Here is a 19,526-nt window from a genome sequence, read left to right as displayed (position 1 = left end):
TTCTGCTTTTGAAGAACTTGAGTTGTAACCGAAGAATACAACATATAAAGAATAGTTCATATTTATGTTTAGTTCATAGTGGATAGAAAGGTCAGTCAAGGAAAAGAGCAATGCAGATAGCAAAGCCCAGAGGACTTGGTACAGTAATGGCAGGACAGATGGCCCTTCTTCCAAGGGATAGTGAATTCAAGAGTTAAGCTGTGATATCTCTATCTATAGATATCTAAATCTGGATCTAAGGATCTGGAGCCAGCTAATTGTGGATATCCTGCACCTATAGGAGCTGGGTAGTGGGCATCAAGGATTGGCTGGGTAAAGGATTAGTCTGTAGCATTTCCTATGGTAGCAGGTCTTGCTTATTTATCTTCCTGCCTCCCACTGGCAAGTGGGGCAAGAGAGGGAAGATCCAGATGCCCATCATTGTATCTATGGAAGTGACTAGCTTCAGCATTCCAGCTGAGGTAGGGCAGGGAAACATTTCACAGATAAGTAAAGCCTCTAGACTTGTTCACTGAAACGAGCAACAGCAACATCTAGGTACCAGTTTAAATTTTACAGGTGCCTTAGGTGTGCTACCTCTTTTGCTCCTCATTACAAACCTATTAGGAAGGTCTGAGTTAATGCAAGCAGTGAGCTAGAAGAGGTCAGATTCATCTTCAGGACACCAGATCCCAAATCCAGTGTTCTTTCTGCTACAGCACCGCTACTTTCCCAGAGGAAGTTCATCTTATGCTGAAGTTCCAGATTCCCAAGCTGGTGTTCCTTCCACTACTTCTTCTTTAGCTGCAAGTTCCTTGAGGGCAGAGATCATTGCCTTTGTACCCCTATTGCTTCTTATAGTGGCTGCCTCAGTGCAAATACTTAATAAATGCTTGTTTGATCAAATTTGGCAAATATGACTCTTTTCCTTTCACAGTTTATAATCTAAGCAAGGCAAGTTTAACAGAGTCTTTCACAAAGCAGCTCTTTGGCAGCTTGAGACATAGTTCTGTTGTTTTCAGTCACATCTGACTCTTCCTGAGAATATTTACGGAATTTTTTTGGCAAAGATATTGGAGTGATTTGCCATTTCATTCTCCAGTATATTTACAAATGAGGAAACCGAGGCAAACAGGGTTGAGTGACTGGCTCAGAATCATACAGTTAGTTAAGTGTCTACTAATATAATTCTTCTCATTGTTACCATGGGATGGCTTCTTACTGTCTTTATAAATAGCCCATCTTCCCAAAGTCAGAGTTTGTTGTAAACAGCTGAAAGAATAATCTCCAAGTAGGCATGCTATGTTCACAGTGATCTTTGCTGTAAAAATGTGGTGGAGGTGGTGATGTTATTTTATGTTCTCAATATCTAAGATCATTCCTTGCACATAGTAGGTGCTTAATGAAAGCTTATTAAATTGAATTGGATTATTGATCCTAAAAATAGGGAACTTGTATGCTCTTATAGATTAGTGTAATACTGCATGTTTTAAACTTAGATTATTCAAACTGCTTTTTAAAAAATTTTATTTTTTTTGATCTATTTTATTTATTATGATTTATTTTTTTATTTTTTTTATTTATGTTATTTATTTTATTATGTATTTTATTGATGACTTTTATCTTTATATCCCAGGCATAGCCCCTTCTCCTGCTGAAAACTTTTTTTTTTTTGTGATAAAGAAGTTAAGCAGAAAATCTGATATTGAAAGCTTGACTGATAGTATGATAGTATATGATAATATAGTTATGTACTGATAAACTTCTACTTCTCTGTTATGAGGGAGGGACAATGCTTTTTTAAAAATCTCTTTTCCAACTTCCCTTTAGTAATCTCTTAATTTCCTTTGTTGTAGACATTGTGCAAATTGTTGCTTTTTGTTCTATATTCCCATGTTTCTCTGAATTCCTCATGTTTAGGATTTCTTTTATTTATTTATTTAACTATGTCAGCAAGCATTTAGGTGCAGGCACTGGGATAGACTCTTGTGATGCAAAGAAAAAAACAGTTCTTGCTCTTAAGGAGCTTACATTCCATGCAGGGAGAAAGCATATATGTAATAGGACACAGAAATAGTAGAATAGAAACTAATTAGAAACAGGAAGGTGGAGAGTGGGAAAAATCTCTTGTAGAAAGTAGCATTTGTGCTGAATCTTGAAGAGAGTCATGATTATAGGATAATTTAAATCTAAAAAGAATTGTAGAGGTCATCTAGTTCACCCCCCACATTTTTCACATTGGGACAGTGAGTTTAAATTTGTCCTCAGAAATTTAATAGCTATGTGACTCTGAGCAAGTCACTTAACTCTCAGTTACCAGAAGGAAGGAATGGTGGACAACTAGATCAGCAGGACTGTAATAGAATTTTTCAAATGCATGCAAAATGATGTATGGGAAGATTGGTGAGTAGAAAAGTCAGGTGATGAAGAACTTAAATGCTAAACAAAGAAATTTCTATTTAATCCTAGAGCTTAATAGAGGGCCACTGGAGTTTACTGAGTACAGTTGAGATGACTTAGTCTTATACTTTAGGAAAATCACTTTGGCAATTTTGTGGTGATGGATTGGATTTGGGGAGGACTTAAGGCATGGAGACCAGTTAGAAGTTTGTTGCAATCTTAGGGTGAAAAGATATTGAAGACCTAAACTAGGGAGTTGGTTATTTAAGTAGGAGAAGGGTGTTCTTGTATATTTTACATAAAAGAAATGTTGTGGAGGTGGAAATGACAAGATTTGACAATGGATTGGATATGTATTATGGGAGAGAGTAGAAAAGTCAAGGATGACATCAGTTTTGCACATCTGGTTGCCTGGGAAAATGTCAGTTACCCTAGACTATTTTTAAAAAGAAAAAAAATAAGATATGTTAATTGAATTCATAGGAATTGGTGAGATTGCCAAGTAAAAATGACCAACTATAGAGAAGAAAGAGAAGTGTGCTTTGGATAGAGACTTAGGGTGAACCACAGTTACTATAACATGCATAAAAACTGAGAAAAGGAGTCTAAAAAGCCATAGTCAGAAAGACTGTGGAGAATCCAGAAAGCAGCATCCTGACAACTCAGACAAGAGGATGTTATCTAAGAGGAGAAAGTGATCCATGACAGATGCCGTAGAGGCACCAAAAATGATTGAGAAAAGCATGTTAGAGTGAACAATTAAGAGAGCTCAGTGATGTTAGAGAGGGCAGGTTTCCAGTTGGGAGCAGGTTGCAGAGAGTTTAGAAGAACAGGAAAGAAGTCTTGATGACTTTTTTTGAAGAAGGAAAGTTATAGAATGATAGATAACAGAGATGGAGAATGTTGTGAGGGTTTTTAAATAATGAGAGAGACGGGCATATTTGTAGGCAGGAGGGAAGGAAATGGTAAATAAAGAGATTGAAGATGAGAGAGATAGTGGAGATAATGGTGGGATCAGTCATTGAAGAAGTTGGAAAAGAGAAAGAAGAAAAGGTCAATATAGAGAGGTTGGCCTTGAGAAAGGCAAGGCCTCCTTCTTTAAATACTAGAAGTAGTGATGGATGATCTCAGAGGAATATGAGGGGGAAAGGGAAGAGCTCCAGGTGACTGGTCTCATTTTTCTTCTATGCATCCTAAGGTAAAGTTTTATATTTAATTCAGGAAGCGAATAGAGGGCCACTGGAGCTTATTGAGTGAGGGTAGGGCGACATGGTCAGATCTATACGTTAGGAAAATCATTTGGGCAATTTTGTGCCAAAGAGTTGAAAAGGTAGGGGCAGGAATACATTAAATTCATATACCTTCATATTTTAGTCTTTTTCCAATTTGATAGGCACTAATTTTGTTCCTTACATATGAGTGATGCTGTGTTCTTGTTCTCGTTCTCTCTTTCTCCCTCTCGTTCTCACTTTTGCTCTTTCTCTCTTGCTCCCCCTTCTTTTCTTGGTATCTGTTGGACTCCCCACCCCTTTAACTTTCTATTCCAACTGTGGGATTTTTATATCAAACTATAAATAGAATTCAGTCACTTTTCTGGCATAATTGAAAACTGAAATCAGAACACTTGATCACTGATGTATAGGATCATTTAAAAGTTCCATCAATTGTGAATCAGTGTGCTGATCTTCCCACAGCCTCTCCATAGTAGAGTTTTCTCATCTTTTCTTATCTTTACATAGAATGAGGTAAAGCCTCATCATCATTTTAATTTATTTTTCTTACCATTAGTAATTTAGAGCATATTTTTCATGTGGCAATTAGTAGTTTCAATTGATATTTATAAGGGAGAGTGTCGGTCACTCCACACATGGAACTCACATTACCAACAGCAATTTTTTTGAAGAAATCACCAATCTAGAGGCAACTAAGTCATCCTGAAATCTGTCCAATTAAAGGATGGATAGCATAGCCCTAGATACTGAACCTGGCTTTGGCCAAGCCATGAAGAAATTGCATGACAGACTTGTGGTTCATCCAGCTGTTTTAAGCCACACTGAGGACATTCACTGTTATATCTTACTCAGCTGACTGCTCTTAAACACAGAATTTCCTAGGAATTTTCTTTGTAAGGTTACTTCCCTCAAGGGGAACCCTCTCTCTGTAACTGAGGCACTGACTCCTTCCTGACATAAATGTCTGACTTTTCATGGGGCCAAGAAGGGATTTATCTTGTGACCCTGGAAGAGTGGGGGGAACTTTGCCCCAGTGGCCCATTCCTAGCCACTAGAAGAGCTACTGAGGGGTAAAATGGAGGGGGGATTAAGGTGAAGCTACTAGCTAGCTAACTCAGAAATCAATTCATTCCAACTCAGAAAAATCCACATTTAACGAATTTCCCTTTGCATCCTAGGTAATGCTTTCCCAGGCCTCTGTCACCCTGAAATCTGGACACAACTTAGCCCATCTGTCCCTAAATCAAACAAGAACTTGAATTCTAGTGTTAGCTAACAATAAAGCATTAGACAATGTTAACTTAGATTAATTCTGTCTGTCTCTTTCCTACCCAATTTCTTTAGTCTCATACGTTAAGTTTCTGTTCTTAGTTGGAACTAAGAGATCCAGTTTGTGTACTGTTTTCTTCCACCTCTAATTCTTCCCCATGCCTCTTTATCTCTCCAAATCCCAGTTATCCTCTAAGGACCAGCCAAAAATTTTACCTCTCCAGTGACATCTTTTTTCTTTCTTCCAGGCCATGGTGGTCTCTTCTTCCTTTGAATTTCTAGGGTGCATGCATTTTGCCTCACTTGTTTTGTATTTAGTTCTTGCTGCCCAGTGCTGCTCCTTATTGTCACTCTGAGGTACTGAAAAGAATTGGTTTTGAAGTTGAAGAACCTGGGTTCAAATATTAGGTCTACTACTTATTACCTGAGTGATCTTTTTCTCTAGACTTAAGTTTCCTCATCTTTTAAAGTGAGAGGTTTAGATTAGATGATATCTAAAGCTCCTTTCAATTTTAGATCTAGGATCTTATGACTGGATGATCTCCAAGGTCCTCCCAGATCAATATTTTTATATACTGTATGTCATCTCTCATATGTCAACTTCCAGAGTTCATGATCTCTCCCCTACACCATCTTCCCTTCTGACTGGGGGAGTGGTCTAACTTGGGATGGATGCAGTCATTCTCTTCAGAATGATAGGCTATCTTGTGGAAGAGATTGAGCCTATCTTTTTCTTAATCTCTTATACCCACAATGAATATCCTGGCTACTCTAAGGATCTAATTATAAGTGATGACATGGGAAGGCACTAATGATGTTAATGGTGTAGCCAGGAAGTTATCTTTAATTTAGGGGAATTCATATTAACAAATTTTCATACAGTGTTGTGATTTCAGTTTTATGATGTCATTCATGGTCATTTCTGGTTCTCTAAGAGTGTTTCATCTAAATAAACCCAATATTGAAAGGCCAACCTATGTACGTATTTGTATATCTATACTCAAGATTGTTGTTCAATCAGGTGGTGTAGTGGATAGAGAACTGGACCTGAAGACAGGAAGACCTGAATTCAAATCTGACCTCTTCTGTTACTAGCTGTATGACCTTGAACAAGTCACTTATCCTTGGTCTGCCTCACTTTCCTCATCTATAAATGAGGATAATAATGGCACCTAGCTCCCACCCACATTGGTATAAGAATCAAATAAGATACACTTAGAAACACTTAGGACAATGCCTGATCCATACTAAGTGCTATATAAATGTTAGCTGCTAATGTTATTATTGTTATTCCTTCTTTCCATACTCCTAGCTATATCCCTTACAGGATGAATAAAATAAGAGAGATAGATTAGGAATATTTTATGTGTCTTAAATCCTGTGGCAATCTGGTAAAGTCTATGGTTGCCTTCTCAAAATATTTTTAGAGGCAAAAAATTAAAAATACAGGATTATAAAGAAAACCAATTATATTGAAGCATAGATGTAATTTTTTTTTTCCCATCCAAGTTTACAGACTCTTTGAAATCTATCCACACTCCCTTTGGACTTCTGTGGGCCCGAGATTAGTCCCCGTACTAGACTGTCTCTAAGGTCCTTTTAGGCTTTTAACCGTCTGTGTTCTGAGGTCCTTTCCAATTCTCATATTCTATATTTTAAGGCCACTTCTAACACTCTGAATTCAAAAATCCATTCCTGTTGTAACATGCTATAATTTACAGCCTCCCCTAGAAAGAGTGTGAAATTCATAGAGTTGCAAAATATTTCCAAATTGAATAACAATGGAGAGATTCTTCAAGCCTGAGGCAGCTGTTCCTTGTGGGTGAATGGTTCCTTGCCCAATCTCTAGAACTTTCTGCCAAAGCCTGACCTAACTAAAAGGAAAGGTCAGGGATCATCATATTGAGAGAGAAGTGGAAAATTGTCCAACAGATACAGTGGGAGCACTGACCTAAGGGAATTTATCCTTCATAGTTCATCAGGCATCCCTGGCCAGAACCTTAGCCACATTGCAGAGTCCAGAACAGAAGGGTATTTTTCTAAAGGTGGACTGGAAAGTGCTTACTTCCACTTAGTAACTTTGCATTTCAAATGCCCGCCAATGCCAGGGAAAGGAAAAAGGTGATACTTTTATGCTTTCTGCTTACTTTAGATCCTGGGTCACAAGAGTCATACATTTCAGACCGAACTTCACTGGGAATTCATGTAGATGCAATGTGCTGTGCGTTTAAAGAGCACATATTGTGATTGCTGTGCTGAACAGATGGCAGCACCCGCTTCACTGGGAAGAGAATTAGACAATTTAATTGACTGAATTCTGTGAGAGCTGGCCCTTCCAGAATTTTAGAGGGTCTTCTATCAGGTAACTTAAGAGAGTAAATGAACAATAGCAGTAGGATGGAGTTGTGTGATTAAGCAGAGAAAAGAAACATGAACCAAAGGGAACTCTTAATCCCTAAGGATTGCTTGGTACCCAGGTATCATTACTCAGGACAACTGTTGCTTCTTGGAGTGTTTAGACTAGTGCCAGAGACAAGTGACCCACATGACAAGGGGATGACACATGCTCATGCTATGCAGGTGTTGGGGAAAGCACAAAGCAAGTCTATGTGCTTGCTTCCACACTTCTTAGTGTGTTTTCAGCATGTTGTCAGGCACCTTCAACATAGATGAAAACAGTATCAATGTCAACTGCTGGTAAATTATTTAACTTTAAAAAGTTATAAGCCAAGACTAAAGTGAAGGGAGAGTTGGTGCACAATTTTTTGTTAGCAGATGGTGATGTACTCAATGCAGCCTCCGTGACTTAGATGCAACAGAGCTCTATTCTTTGTCACTTATGCTAATTTTGGCTGGACAATTAAAACCAAGAAAACATTTGTATTGTCTTGGGAAGATTTTGAAGACCGCCTGGCAAGATAAGGTATGGACATTGAGGTCCTTTATTAAGCTGAACTGCCAAGCATTTAAACTCTACGGCAGAGAACACACCTCTTGATGGCCTGGCCACATTGTTCAAATGCCAAATGTATGTTCACCTAAAATATTACTTTACAGAGAGGGGACACAAGGGAAATGCTCACGTGGAGTTCAGAATAATCGATACAAAGATACTTTCAAGGTCTTTCTGAAGGAATTTGGTATCAGTTGTATGACATGGGAAACGATTAGCATGGCATAAAAACCCCACATCAAAAAAAGCACTGTGCTCTATGAGTAAGGCAGAATTATGGTTGCTCCAAAGAAATCTGAAATGTGTAAATTTAGAGATATGTCCACCCCAAATGTTCACCTGGACCCTTTGTGCTTGACCTATGGGAGAGCCTTCTGAGCCCACTTTCTCTTTCCACTTTAATTCCCTCCTTCTTGGTGGCTGGATAAAATGAAGATCTTGTTGTCCGAGGGCTAACTTTTTCAAGTTTCAGACACTCACTCAAGAGTTGATGTAGTCAAGGGGCATCGAATTCCCGTTGTGATTGCTCTGCTTAGTGGATAGCAGAACCTCTCTCACTGGGAGAATGATCCAGCTTCAAGAGCTGAATTGTACATCTTCTGAGCCTTGCCGGAGTCTTAAGTGTCTGTTTATCTAGTAATCCAGAGAGGAAGTAAATAAATTTTTCCTGAGGAGATAAAAACTTGGAATATTTGAATTCTCCCAACTATTAAAAAAGAATTATTTCATCAATATAATTGGGGATAAAGAAAGAGAAACATTGTGATTATAGTGCAGACTTTGGCACTGCAGAGTAATAGAAGAAGATGCAATCTGGGAATCAGGAGACTTGCATTGTTCAAATGTGCCACTAACCTTCTCAGTGAATATGAAAATCTCTTCTCTGAGCTTCATTTTCCTCATTAGTTGGAAGAGTCTTTTGCTTTGTGGAAAGGAGTCTTTTTAAAAAAAAATGCCATTATTTGTTTTGTTTTCTTTTCTTTATGCTTAATTATTATGCTTAATTTTAAAATTAATTTTATAATTATAACATTTTTGACAGTACATATGCATAGGTAATTTTTTTTACAGCATTATCCCTTGCACTCCCTTCTGTTCCAAATTTTCCCTTCCTTCCCTCTACCCCCTCCCCTAGATGGCAGGCATTCCCATACATATTAAATATGTTATAGTATATCCTAGATACAATTTATGTGTGCAGAATCTAATTTGTTGTTGTTGTTGCAAAGGAAGAATTGGATTCAGAAGGTAAAAATAACCTGGGAAGAAAAACAAAAATGCAAACAGTTTACACTCATTTCTCAGTGTTTCTTCTCTGGGTGTAGCTGATTCTATCCATTGTTGATCAATTGGATCTGAGTTAAGTCTTCTCTATGTTGAAGATATCCACTTCCATCAGAATACATCCTCATACAGTATAGTTGTTGAAGTGTATAATGATCTCCTGGTTCTGCTCATTTCACTCAGCATCAGTTCATGCCATTATTTGTTTTCAAAGTATCTCGGTAGCACAGTGGCTTGAGAGCTGGACCTGAAGTTAGTTAATGCTATGACTCTGAATAACTTAAGCAATCTCTGTCAGCCTCAGTTTCTTCATCTGTAAAATGGATGTAAGAATAGTACCAACCTACCAAGGTTGTTGTTGAGACAAAATGAGATAATATTTGTAAAACATTCTGCAAATTCTGACTCTCAATATATTATTTTACTGTTGAATGAGTGAAAAAGCTACTTATAAGCCCTTCCTTTGTGCCAAGCACTTTACTCAGTGCTAGAGATAAAAACACAAAAATAAAAAAGTCGCCTGCCCCGAAGGAGCTCGCTTCCATTCTGGTTGGAGAAACAGCATATACTGGGGAGTTGTGACCCACAAAGGGTATTTTGGTTTAGTAAGTTATGCAGATGCTGAATACAGAGGGGAGTCGATTGCCTCCTAGATAGCTCTTTCCTATAGTAATGATAGTGTTAATTTAATTATGGTTTCAATTTGGAAAATAGGGAAGTGGGAAGAACAGTACCCCATGTCAGTACAATGGCTAATAAGAACATAATTGGGGAGTAACGTAGAACATGACTGGAACCAACCCAGGTTACAGGGAAACACCTGTGGTCACCAACCAGGCCAACAGAAACATGACCTTTTAGATCTTCATGGCATTGATCTCCTGATTAATCCTTGTGTTGTTCTTTGATATTTGAATAAGGCATCTTCATCTTTTTTTTAAACTTCAGTTTAGTGATATGCCTGATCAACTTGAGAATAACTAAAATGCAGGTTGGCAGCCTGAGTGCTCTAGCCTTCTTCTACTCAAGTGTAAATGAAAATACAAAAAGAGGTGGGCTGACTATGGAGCGGAAGTGAGACAGCACCATATCCCTGGAGTGTTATGGAAACTCTATAGAAAAGAATCTCTAGAGTAGATGATAAGGCCTGGATGGGTTGTGCTTTGTAATTGTGAAGGATTTACTTTTTACTAGGTAGATTATAAAGTTAGAAAGAATAATGGGAGTCTGCCTAATTCAATACAATAGGTACAAAATGAGATCATAGATATGAAAATGATTTGAAAAGTCCTTCTGTTGGTAGTTTCTTTCATTGTTTTTCTCCAAAATCTGGCTTTCCTTAGGATAGAGGTCAGAGATTTCATATGTTGTATTTTAGGAATTCCCCATCTCAACCAGAAGTGGGGGTTTGCCTCAGAGTACTGACAGGGCCTTATTAACTGGGGAATCTGGCAGGTTAGAGTTATTGTACCTGAAGAGAGATGGGGAAGGAAACCCTAAGGATTAATATGTATTGTGACAGCTTTCCTAAGACTTGGGAGAATTCTGCAAATTTCCCTGCTCCACTTTTGCCTTGAAGGTTTCCAGATTTCCTTAGTAACAGAGGGACAAGAATGAACAACTTAATGACATTTAATACCTTATTACACAAAGTTTTGGTCTGCCCAGAAACAGCTGTCTGGGCACTGGAGAGAGTGCAAACTGAATAGTGTTTGGAGTGCCAGTGGCAGAGGATGGGGAATCTGGAGTAAAGGACTTTTCCTAGACTGGCAGATGTTTAAATCCCCTTTATCATCCTTTCTGCACACACCCCTTCCCAATTACATGGGAAACCACTAAAACTTTTACTTATGCTCTGAAAAATCCTCCTAGCCCATTTGAAGAATTTTGAATATATATTTATATATTTACATTTTTAATCAACTTCTGCACCAAAATTCCCAATTTAATAGCCTATTTGCCTGAGCTAAAGCCAAGAGTCAGATTCCTGTCCTAAGCAGCTCCTGGGCAGAGCTTTCTGCACAGCTGGGAAAAGCAGATTTCAGCAGTGACACTGACATTGCCACCGTATTGTGAGGCAGTTTATGTTTCACTGAATAGTTTTAGACAAGACAGGATTTTTTTCTTGCCGAGTCTTTTCCTGTTGACTTTTTGCATTCTCCTGCCACACAGTGGCTTCTTCAAAATCAAGCCTAGCCAGATGTGACAGCGAGGGACAAGAGCTGGGCAGAAGGAGCAGCTTCTTCGGTGCATGCATGGTGTATGCTGTGCATTTAGAGAGAGCTGGGAATGTGTTCTAAAGCAATCTCATACTGTGTGTGTGAAAGGATGACATAGTGAGCGGGTGAATGAACACTGGATTTGAAATCAGAGGGCCAGTTTTGAAGCTTGGCCCTACTATTACTAAGAGGCAGCATGGTAGCATGGAAAAGGCACTGACTTTGTATTCCCAGATCCTGGGTTCAAATCCTACTTCAGTTATTACCTGATAACATTGGGAAAATCACTTAACCATACTGAATCTGTTCTTTATCTGTATTACCTTAATCAACGGGCAACTTCCATGTACTAGGCACTTAGAAAACCAGATGAAAATTGTAAGGTGAGGAAGCTGGATTAGTTTGGCTTTTTAAAGTCTCTTTTAGCTCTAAATTTATGATCCTGTGACAAGCGTTACCCTGGGAAAGTCAATCATTTTAGATATCAGTTTACTCAACTAAAGTAAAAGGGTTAGATGGAAGATACAGAAGTTCCCTTTCAAATGGAAGTCTTTTGATCCCAAAGGTTTTCCAGGGCTGATTATTGATGTTACTGTTTGGGGGTTGTCTGCCTATGGGTTTAGGAAGCAAGTTTTTAGCTTTGATACAACACAGGGATTTGGAGCTCATTCAACCCTCAGATTGAACTTTTTACGCCCTTAAGCACTTACTCAAACCCAGTCCTCCTTCCCCCTTCAAATATAGACCTCAACAAAAAGTCATACCAGCTGCAGCCTTCAGACTATATTTTATAAGCCAATTTTAGTGTAAGCCACACAGTCACAATTAGAAATGGAGAAAGAATGGTGAGATCGTTTTATTTGGGTTCCCAGGCTTTGCTCCTAGCTTTCTCAGGACACAGACATAGAAGGAAAGCCTCCAGGCCTTTGTCCACTGAGCCTAACCATTTTATCAAATGCCTCCTGACTCTAGGGCCTTGGATCATGCTATGATGCACAAATACATGGTGCCTGAGGGCTTGGAGCCTTCAAGTTTACTTGCAATGTAAATTCATCTGTACTTTGCAATCTGATGTTCACAGTTTCCCTGATCTGGATCTCTTGACCAAAAAGGGAGAAGGAAGAAGGTACATTTTTGAAAGCCCATTTTAGGACTACAGTTCTGTAGAATAGTTGTAGTACTGGAGTGGGAAACATTCAGTACTAATGCACTTATTAAGCTCCTATGTGCTAGGTGCATTAGAAGAGAAGAGAAGAAAAGGAAGGTTTCCCTGTTCATAAAGAGCTTACAGTCTAGTCAGGGAAAAATATGAACAGCCAAAAGAGACAATGTAGTAATGTAATAAAGTGCTGATTGTGTGGTCTAGATTCTTATGACTGAAAAAGTTCAGAGGAAGGAAAAAGTCCAGGGGGCTGGAATTGTTAGGAAGGTTTTCTGGGAGAGAGAGATGGGAATGAATAAAGAGATAGCATTCCACACAACAAGAAGAAAAATAATGAGCAAAGATGATGGGAGTCCCAGCATCTCAGATTGGAGGAGACCTCAGAAGTACTTCTGATTCCAGTGCCTTGGATCATACCATGATGCACAGCTATATGATACATGAGGAGCGGGAGCCTTCAAAAGTAAATTCATTGTATTTCCTAATCTGATGCTTAGAGCTTCCCTAACTTATATCCTATGATCAAAGGAGAAGAAGGGAGAAGAATACAACCTGAATTTGTGTTGCAAATCCCTTGTGTTGCATCTCTGACAGAGTCCCTTGATCTCTGCTAGAAGACCTCCAGTGATTGGGAACTTGCCACCACCTAAAGCAGAGCCTTGTCTACTGCTGGACAGCTCCCATTAGTAGGAAGTTTTCTTTCCCATCAAACCTTTACCTTTTTTTTTTTTTTTTTTTTTTTTTTTTTTTGTACTTCTTTCAATTGTTCTTAGGTCTGACTTCCAAAAAGAAATTAAAAACTTCCATGCTCTTTGAAGTTTGGATATGACCAACAAATCGTCTCTACATTCTTCTCTTCAGATTAAGCATTCACAATTCCTTCAAGTGACTCATATAGGACAAGACTCCAGAACTGTCACACATCCTTAGCTCTATCCTTTATATGCTTTCCAATTTCTTGATGTCCTGCCTAAAATGTATGGCCCCAAACTAAATACCATGTTTTAGAGAGAATCTGACCAGGACAGAGGATGGTGGGAATGCCATCCCCCTCATTCTGGCCACTATAGTAGCCTTAATGCAGTTTGATTAGTGTTGATTTTTATGATTTTATTGTGCTATTTTATTAGTTAATATCAAGCTTGAAATTTCCAAAGGCCCCAGATCTTTTATTTTTTCTTTACATGAACTAGGTCTCCATACCTTTCTAAGCCTGTATTTATAGAGGTTAAAGTTACATGAGCATCTAGAATCCAAATTCAGGAAATTATGATTATTATATATTAAATTTCATCCTTTTAAATTGGACCCATTGTGTATCTTTTTGGTTAATCTGGTTAGAAGGAAGAAGAGTGGGGGTTCCAGATGGGAAAAAGGAAAGTAGAATTTGGTTAAATAGAGCCTTTGTGGAAGACTAAAAGCTGAGTAGAAAAATCTGGCCTTGGGAGGAGGCTCAGAGACTGGGGAGAAGAACAAAGAGGAAAGTGATCCCAGGTCAGCCAGCCCTGAAAGGCATTATGAAATCCACAACAGCAACTGGTTTATTCCAGAATGAGTCACATAGATAAGCTGATCAAATACTTTCCTAGGAAGGTGGGGCTGAGAGGCAGCAAACATTAGGTCAATGAAAAAACCTAAACCAAATGATCTTATAGTCCCTAGACTTTGTTTTTCTTGATACATGGATTCATGTGTCTTACTCTTTCATACCTGAACCAAGAAAAGTTCCATGCTATAATCTTTGGGATACCGGTCTTAAAGAAATGAATATGGATGAATGGCAGTGGGTTTGGAAGAGGCTCAATGAGCAGGATATTTAGAAAAGAAAATTTGTTCAACATAAAGTTCCTAAGAGTCAGATCAAATTATTCTTAAGATTGGATAGATCCTCAGGAATCTGGGGCAGAAAGCATCAGGGTATCTACAACTATTCCTGTCCAGCCCAGAAGGGATAAATATTGAAGGTTTTCTCTGACCTGGTCCAATTATTTTTATAAAGGAAGGTCTTAAGAATATTTTAAAAAGAACTATAAATAAATTTGTTAAGCCATTACATTGCAAATATGTACATATTATATACATAAATGCACATATACATAAACACATTTAATTGTCCTAGACACCAATTGCTGAGGATACAAAAAAAGACAAAACATAGTTCCTGCTCTTAAGAATTTCATGTTATACTGTGGAACTCCCATTCATTTAATTTATAAGGCTACATTGTATGGACAGAGCAAAATTATTGTCCTTCAGTTTCATATGATTACACTTGTAGCTACCATAATGCATGAAATTTAAATAAATTTTATTATGTTTGCAAAAAAAAAAAAGAATTTCATGTTATAATGATGGAAACAGCATGTAAACAATTATATATATAAAGACATCTATCCACTGTAAGTGGAAGGTAATTTCAAAGGCCCTATTTTTTATGTGGGAATGTAGTGAGGCTAGAAAAGGCTTCCAACCAAAGACGTTGCATGTTTTTTTCTCTAATAAGTACAATACTCAATTAAACACAAATTTAAAAAAAAAAAAGTTTTATTAAAACAAAGCTGGACAAAAATTAGGAATATGCTACATTTTAATTATAGAATAGTCTACTGTCCAAAAGACACTAATTCAGAATAGGAGATGCAATGATATAGGACTCATTGGAACTATTTTAATCAATACAAAGGGACTCTTGTTTCCTTGTCCATTCACATCTAGAAACAAGGAATTTTGCTATAGTCAATACACATTGTTATAAATATGAGTATATAGGTGAGAGTGTATAGGTATATAGCTTACAGGGGTCACTGGAGAATTTTATGTGAACAGAACTGAGGAGTGGGCTTAGACTCTCCCATTTTCTCTAGGGTAAGAGTATTTGAGTCCAGGGTGGCAGGATACTCTTATACTTCCTGAGAAAGGTTGTGTTGGGCCTAAAGCAAGGAAACTGGAATATGGAAGTGATTCCAAGTGTTTCTTATCTAATTTGTGAATTTCTTGTGTGTGTGTCTGTCTGTGTGGTACTGATTTTGGTGTTTTGCTCCCTTTAGGCTACTGATCTATGGGGAATACTGCAGCCACATGGAGTATGCCCAGAACACTCTAAACCATCTTATTGCCAATAGAGAAGATTTTAGACAAAAAGTAGAGGTAATACACTTGAGGTTAATAGGGGGAGGTACTTTTTATTCAGTTTTGCTAACTGTAAAATGGATCATTAAATGCCATTTTGACATTCTGTGATGAAGCTCTTACATTCTAAAGTCTAGTCATGCTTGAAGATTCTGTGATTTAAGAATTAGTCAGTAGGTTCATCCTTTAATGGAGAGATCTAAGTATGAGAAGTATACAAGGCATTTGGGCTTGAATCCAAGATTTGTTTTTTTTTTTTTTTTACCCTGGGTCTACAGAGGAATAGAGAGACATGGGGTAATGTTTTTCTGAACAAAATTAAATTCAGATTTGTTCCTCTGTGATCACTCTTAGGAATGCACCTTGAAGGTCCAAGATGGGAAGTTTAAATTGCAAGATCTGCTAGTAGTGCCAATGCAACGGGTTCTGAAATATCACCTCCTCCTGAAGGTAAGTCCTCATCAACCACAGACCTTCTATTGAGACTGCGCCCCAAAGGAGACTGAGAATGGAGACTTCATGGTAGATGTGTCACACAGTGTGAATGATTTATGACAAAGCAATCATGCATTTGTTAGTTCAGCGTGGAACATATTGCCTCTTTGAGGGTTTTGCTGTGGATCAGCTTGCCACAAGGTTTGGGAAATATGCATAAAGTTCTGGTTTATACTCAAATGCTTCTGATTTTCCTGCTAGAGCTAATCTGTCAAACTGAAATATATTTCTAGGTGGGTGGGAAGTCCTGTCACGAGAGCCATGAAGTGCAACATAGCAGAATTGTGGTATGGACAATGGTGTGTGAAACTGGGAATTAGTAATATTCCCTTAACCCTTTCAGGAACTCCTCAGTCACTCTTCGGATCGTCCAGAAAGACAGCAGCTCAAAGAAGCACTGGAGGCCATGCAGGTAACTGGGTTTATTAGAATGGGAGCCAACTCTCTATTGAGAAATCATAAGAAACACCAACACAGCAATACTACCCTTAGAACTAAGCTTCTTAACCATTTGTTTTGGTGGTATGCTTACAACTTTTTGAAGTCTTGTACATCCTATGAATTCCTTTTCATAATAATTGCTTAAATGCAATTTCAATTTAAATTGTTTAAATTGGCAATTTAAAAAAGAAAGCAAAGGTTCATGAAAATAGAGGTGAAATTTTTTTTTCCCATCCATGTCCAAGGGACTCCCTAAAATCTATCAACTGGCCCCTTACTTTTGCTTTAGAATCATTTTCTCTCTACTTGGTAGAATTGTGAACCAGATGAAACTGTGATGGATTCCATATCAGGGGTTGCAGTTAATCAGCAAGACAAACAGGTCTTGTAAGACCTTCTCACAGAGAAAGCAGGACCTGTAGTATAGTGCATTATAGTGAGCTTGTGGTGAAGTCAGCTTCCCTCTTACTGCAAAGTGGCACTTGGAAGCCTAGGGTATCATATTATCTGGAGCTCAATGTAGTGTAACAAGCTAAGTGCCTCATGAGAAGCAGTGGGTGGAAAGAATCTACCTGCAGGAGAAATCCTCTAACTTACTTCACTCTCACCCCAACAGACACACATACACATAAACACATAGCATACCATATATACTCCTGCCCCTACATGAAAACATCTCACTGCTGTCATCATTTATTTATTAAATATCTGTAGTAATGTGCTGAGCTAGGGGATGTGGGGGTGATAAGATACTGTAATCCCTGTGTTCATGGAACTAATCTGGCAGAGAGGAGAGAGAGAGAGAGAGAGAGAGAGAGAGAGAGAGAGAGAGAGAGAGAGAGAGAGAGAGAGAGAGAGAGAGAGAAAACACCAGTGTGTGTGTGTGTGTGTGTGTGTGTGTGTGTGTGTGTGTGTATGTGTATTCAGGCAACATAAAGTAGTGGATGGAAAACTGACTTCAGAGCTGTGAAGATCTGAGCCTAGTTTCCATCTTCTCTCTCTGTTTCTATTTCTGTCTCTTTCTTTCTGTCTCTCTTTCTGTCTCTCTGTCTCTTTCTCCATCTGTCTCTGACTCTCTCTCTCTGTTACACACACACACACACATACTCAGGTTGTGTAATCCTGGACAAATCACAACTTCTCATTGCTCTAGACAAATCTCTAAATCTGGAAGTTGCTCAGAAAGTATGGACTTGCATTAGTAAAGGAATTCTCTACACTCCCAGAAGTTCAGTGTCTTGTTCTCTATGATGTGGATAGGTGAGCACTTTCTATGATACAGAAGAGGTAGTCTTTTAAGACTAAAAATTACTGATAAATCACTAATCTGGATCAGGGGAAAATGCTTCCTCATCAGTAAAAGGTGAAATAATAGATCTGCACCATATATGGGTGTTTTATGTAGATTATAGATAAGAATTATCAAGTGAGATTACATAAAGTTCTTTGAAAGCCTTAAAGTGCTACTATCTATGTAAATACCAGATATTATTGTAATCCATTTTACACATGAGGAAATTGTAAACCAGAATATGGCCAATGTCTCACAGCTAATAGGTGAGAGGGAGGATTTGAACCCATGTCTTTGGCCTCCACAGCCAATGCTGTCTCACACAACACTTAAGTTATTTCCCACAGTTCCAAATTCGTCACTTTCCAGTGTACCAGACTTCACTTTACAGAGTTGATGGCCTATCTCTTCCTTATTTTGAGTGACAAGCTGCTTCCTTCTGACTTTCGTTCCTTTATCCTTGTTTGCCCTGTGAGACAGTCTCACATAGTCATGGCAAAGGAAGAGATGATGATGATATAAGTCATCTACTGCAACCTCACTTGTTCAGGAAGCTTCTGCAGAAAAGAGTTTAAAATTTGGCATCGCTGCTATAAAGAAATATTTCCTTCTTCTAGTCCCCACCAAAAACAAAACAAAAACAAAAACTTTTTTTAACCTACAGAAAATGAACAAGGAAAAATTTTACATGAAGATGACTTTAAGTAGCAATCCAACTCTACTTTGCAAAGTCTTCCATTGGGCAATTTGGATGGTAGAGCAGAAGGAACACTAGATTTAGATTCAGTTTAGATTGTTGTTAAATCATACCCAATTCTCCATGACCCCATTTGAGGTTTCCTGGGCAGAGTCACTGGAATGGTTTGTCATTTCCTTCTCCAACTTATTTTATAGATGAGGAAATTGAGATAATTGGGGTTATGTGACTTACTCAGGGTCACACAGCTACTAAGTATCTGAGAACATATTTGAACTCAAGTTTTCCTGACTACAAAGCTAGTGCTCTATCCACTGTGACATCTGGCTGTCCCAATCTGAACATTAGACTTCTATTAATTAGTCTAGTTATTTATTGGTTTTTCAATCTAAGATAGCACTAGCTTTTTTTAGCATTTATTTTCACTTTGTTGATTTATCTAATAGTTCCATATCTTCCTTATCTGAACTGCAAATTAGGCTCTCCCGTACTTTGTAAATAATCTAGTTTTTAGAAGTCTTTTTCCTTGCTAAACTTCAGGCTGTCATTAGAGCATCTTCTCTGACTTTAAAATTAAAACCAGGAGAAAATACGACCTGTAGGACCATAAATTTAGAATAGAGAGGTACCTAGAGGTTATATAGTCCAACTACTTCATTTTATAAATGAGGGGAAAGGCCCAGAAAGATTAAGTAATTTAGGCAGTAAGAGTTAGAACTGGGATTTGAATACAAGTCCTGTGATTCCAGAGTTAACATTCTTTCTACTGCACCAAAATCCAGAATTGTTTTGTGTAATATTTTTTCTGTGAGGCTTAATAACCTCTCTTGGCTCACTAGAAGCTCTGCTCAGAAACCTGAAAAGGCTAGGCAGACCCCCGTGCAGTAAGTGATGGGATTAGCTGGGTCCTACCCTCAGGATACTCACTTGGCTATTTTTCCATTTGGTTACTTTTCTGGGAGTTCTGACAATTGC

At 38.2% G+C, this 19,526-nt stretch overlaps 1 protein-coding gene across 5 annotated transcripts in view; it reads left to right on the top strand.

Annotated features, from left to right (window-relative positions):
• The window catches only part of VAV2 (vav guanine nucleotide exchange factor 2), a 432,898-nt gene that overhangs the window by 375,549 nt on the left and 37,823 nt on the right, over positions 1-19,526 (top strand). For all 5 annotated transcript variants that reach the window (XM_074294054.1, XM_074294051.1, XM_074294052.1 and 2 more), the window contains 3 exons: positions 15,546-15,645; positions 15,982-16,077; positions 16,466-16,534. In XM_074294054.1, the coding sequence (XP_074150155.1) occupies positions 15,546-15,645; positions 15,982-16,077; positions 16,466-16,534 (265 nt within the window). The remainder of the gene's footprint in view (positions 1-15,545; positions 15,646-15,981; positions 16,078-16,465; positions 16,535-19,526) is intronic.

This window comes from Sminthopsis crassicaudata, chromosome 2 (genome assembly GCF_048593235.1).
Source record: "Sminthopsis crassicaudata isolate SCR6 chromosome 2, ASM4859323v1, whole genome shotgun sequence".
Taxonomy (NCBI): Eukaryota; Metazoa; Chordata; class Mammalia; order Dasyuromorphia; family Dasyuridae; genus Sminthopsis; species Sminthopsis crassicaudata.
The sequence above is the reverse complement of the archived record's forward strand: the minus strand, read 5'-3'. Positions and strand labels throughout refer to the sequence as shown.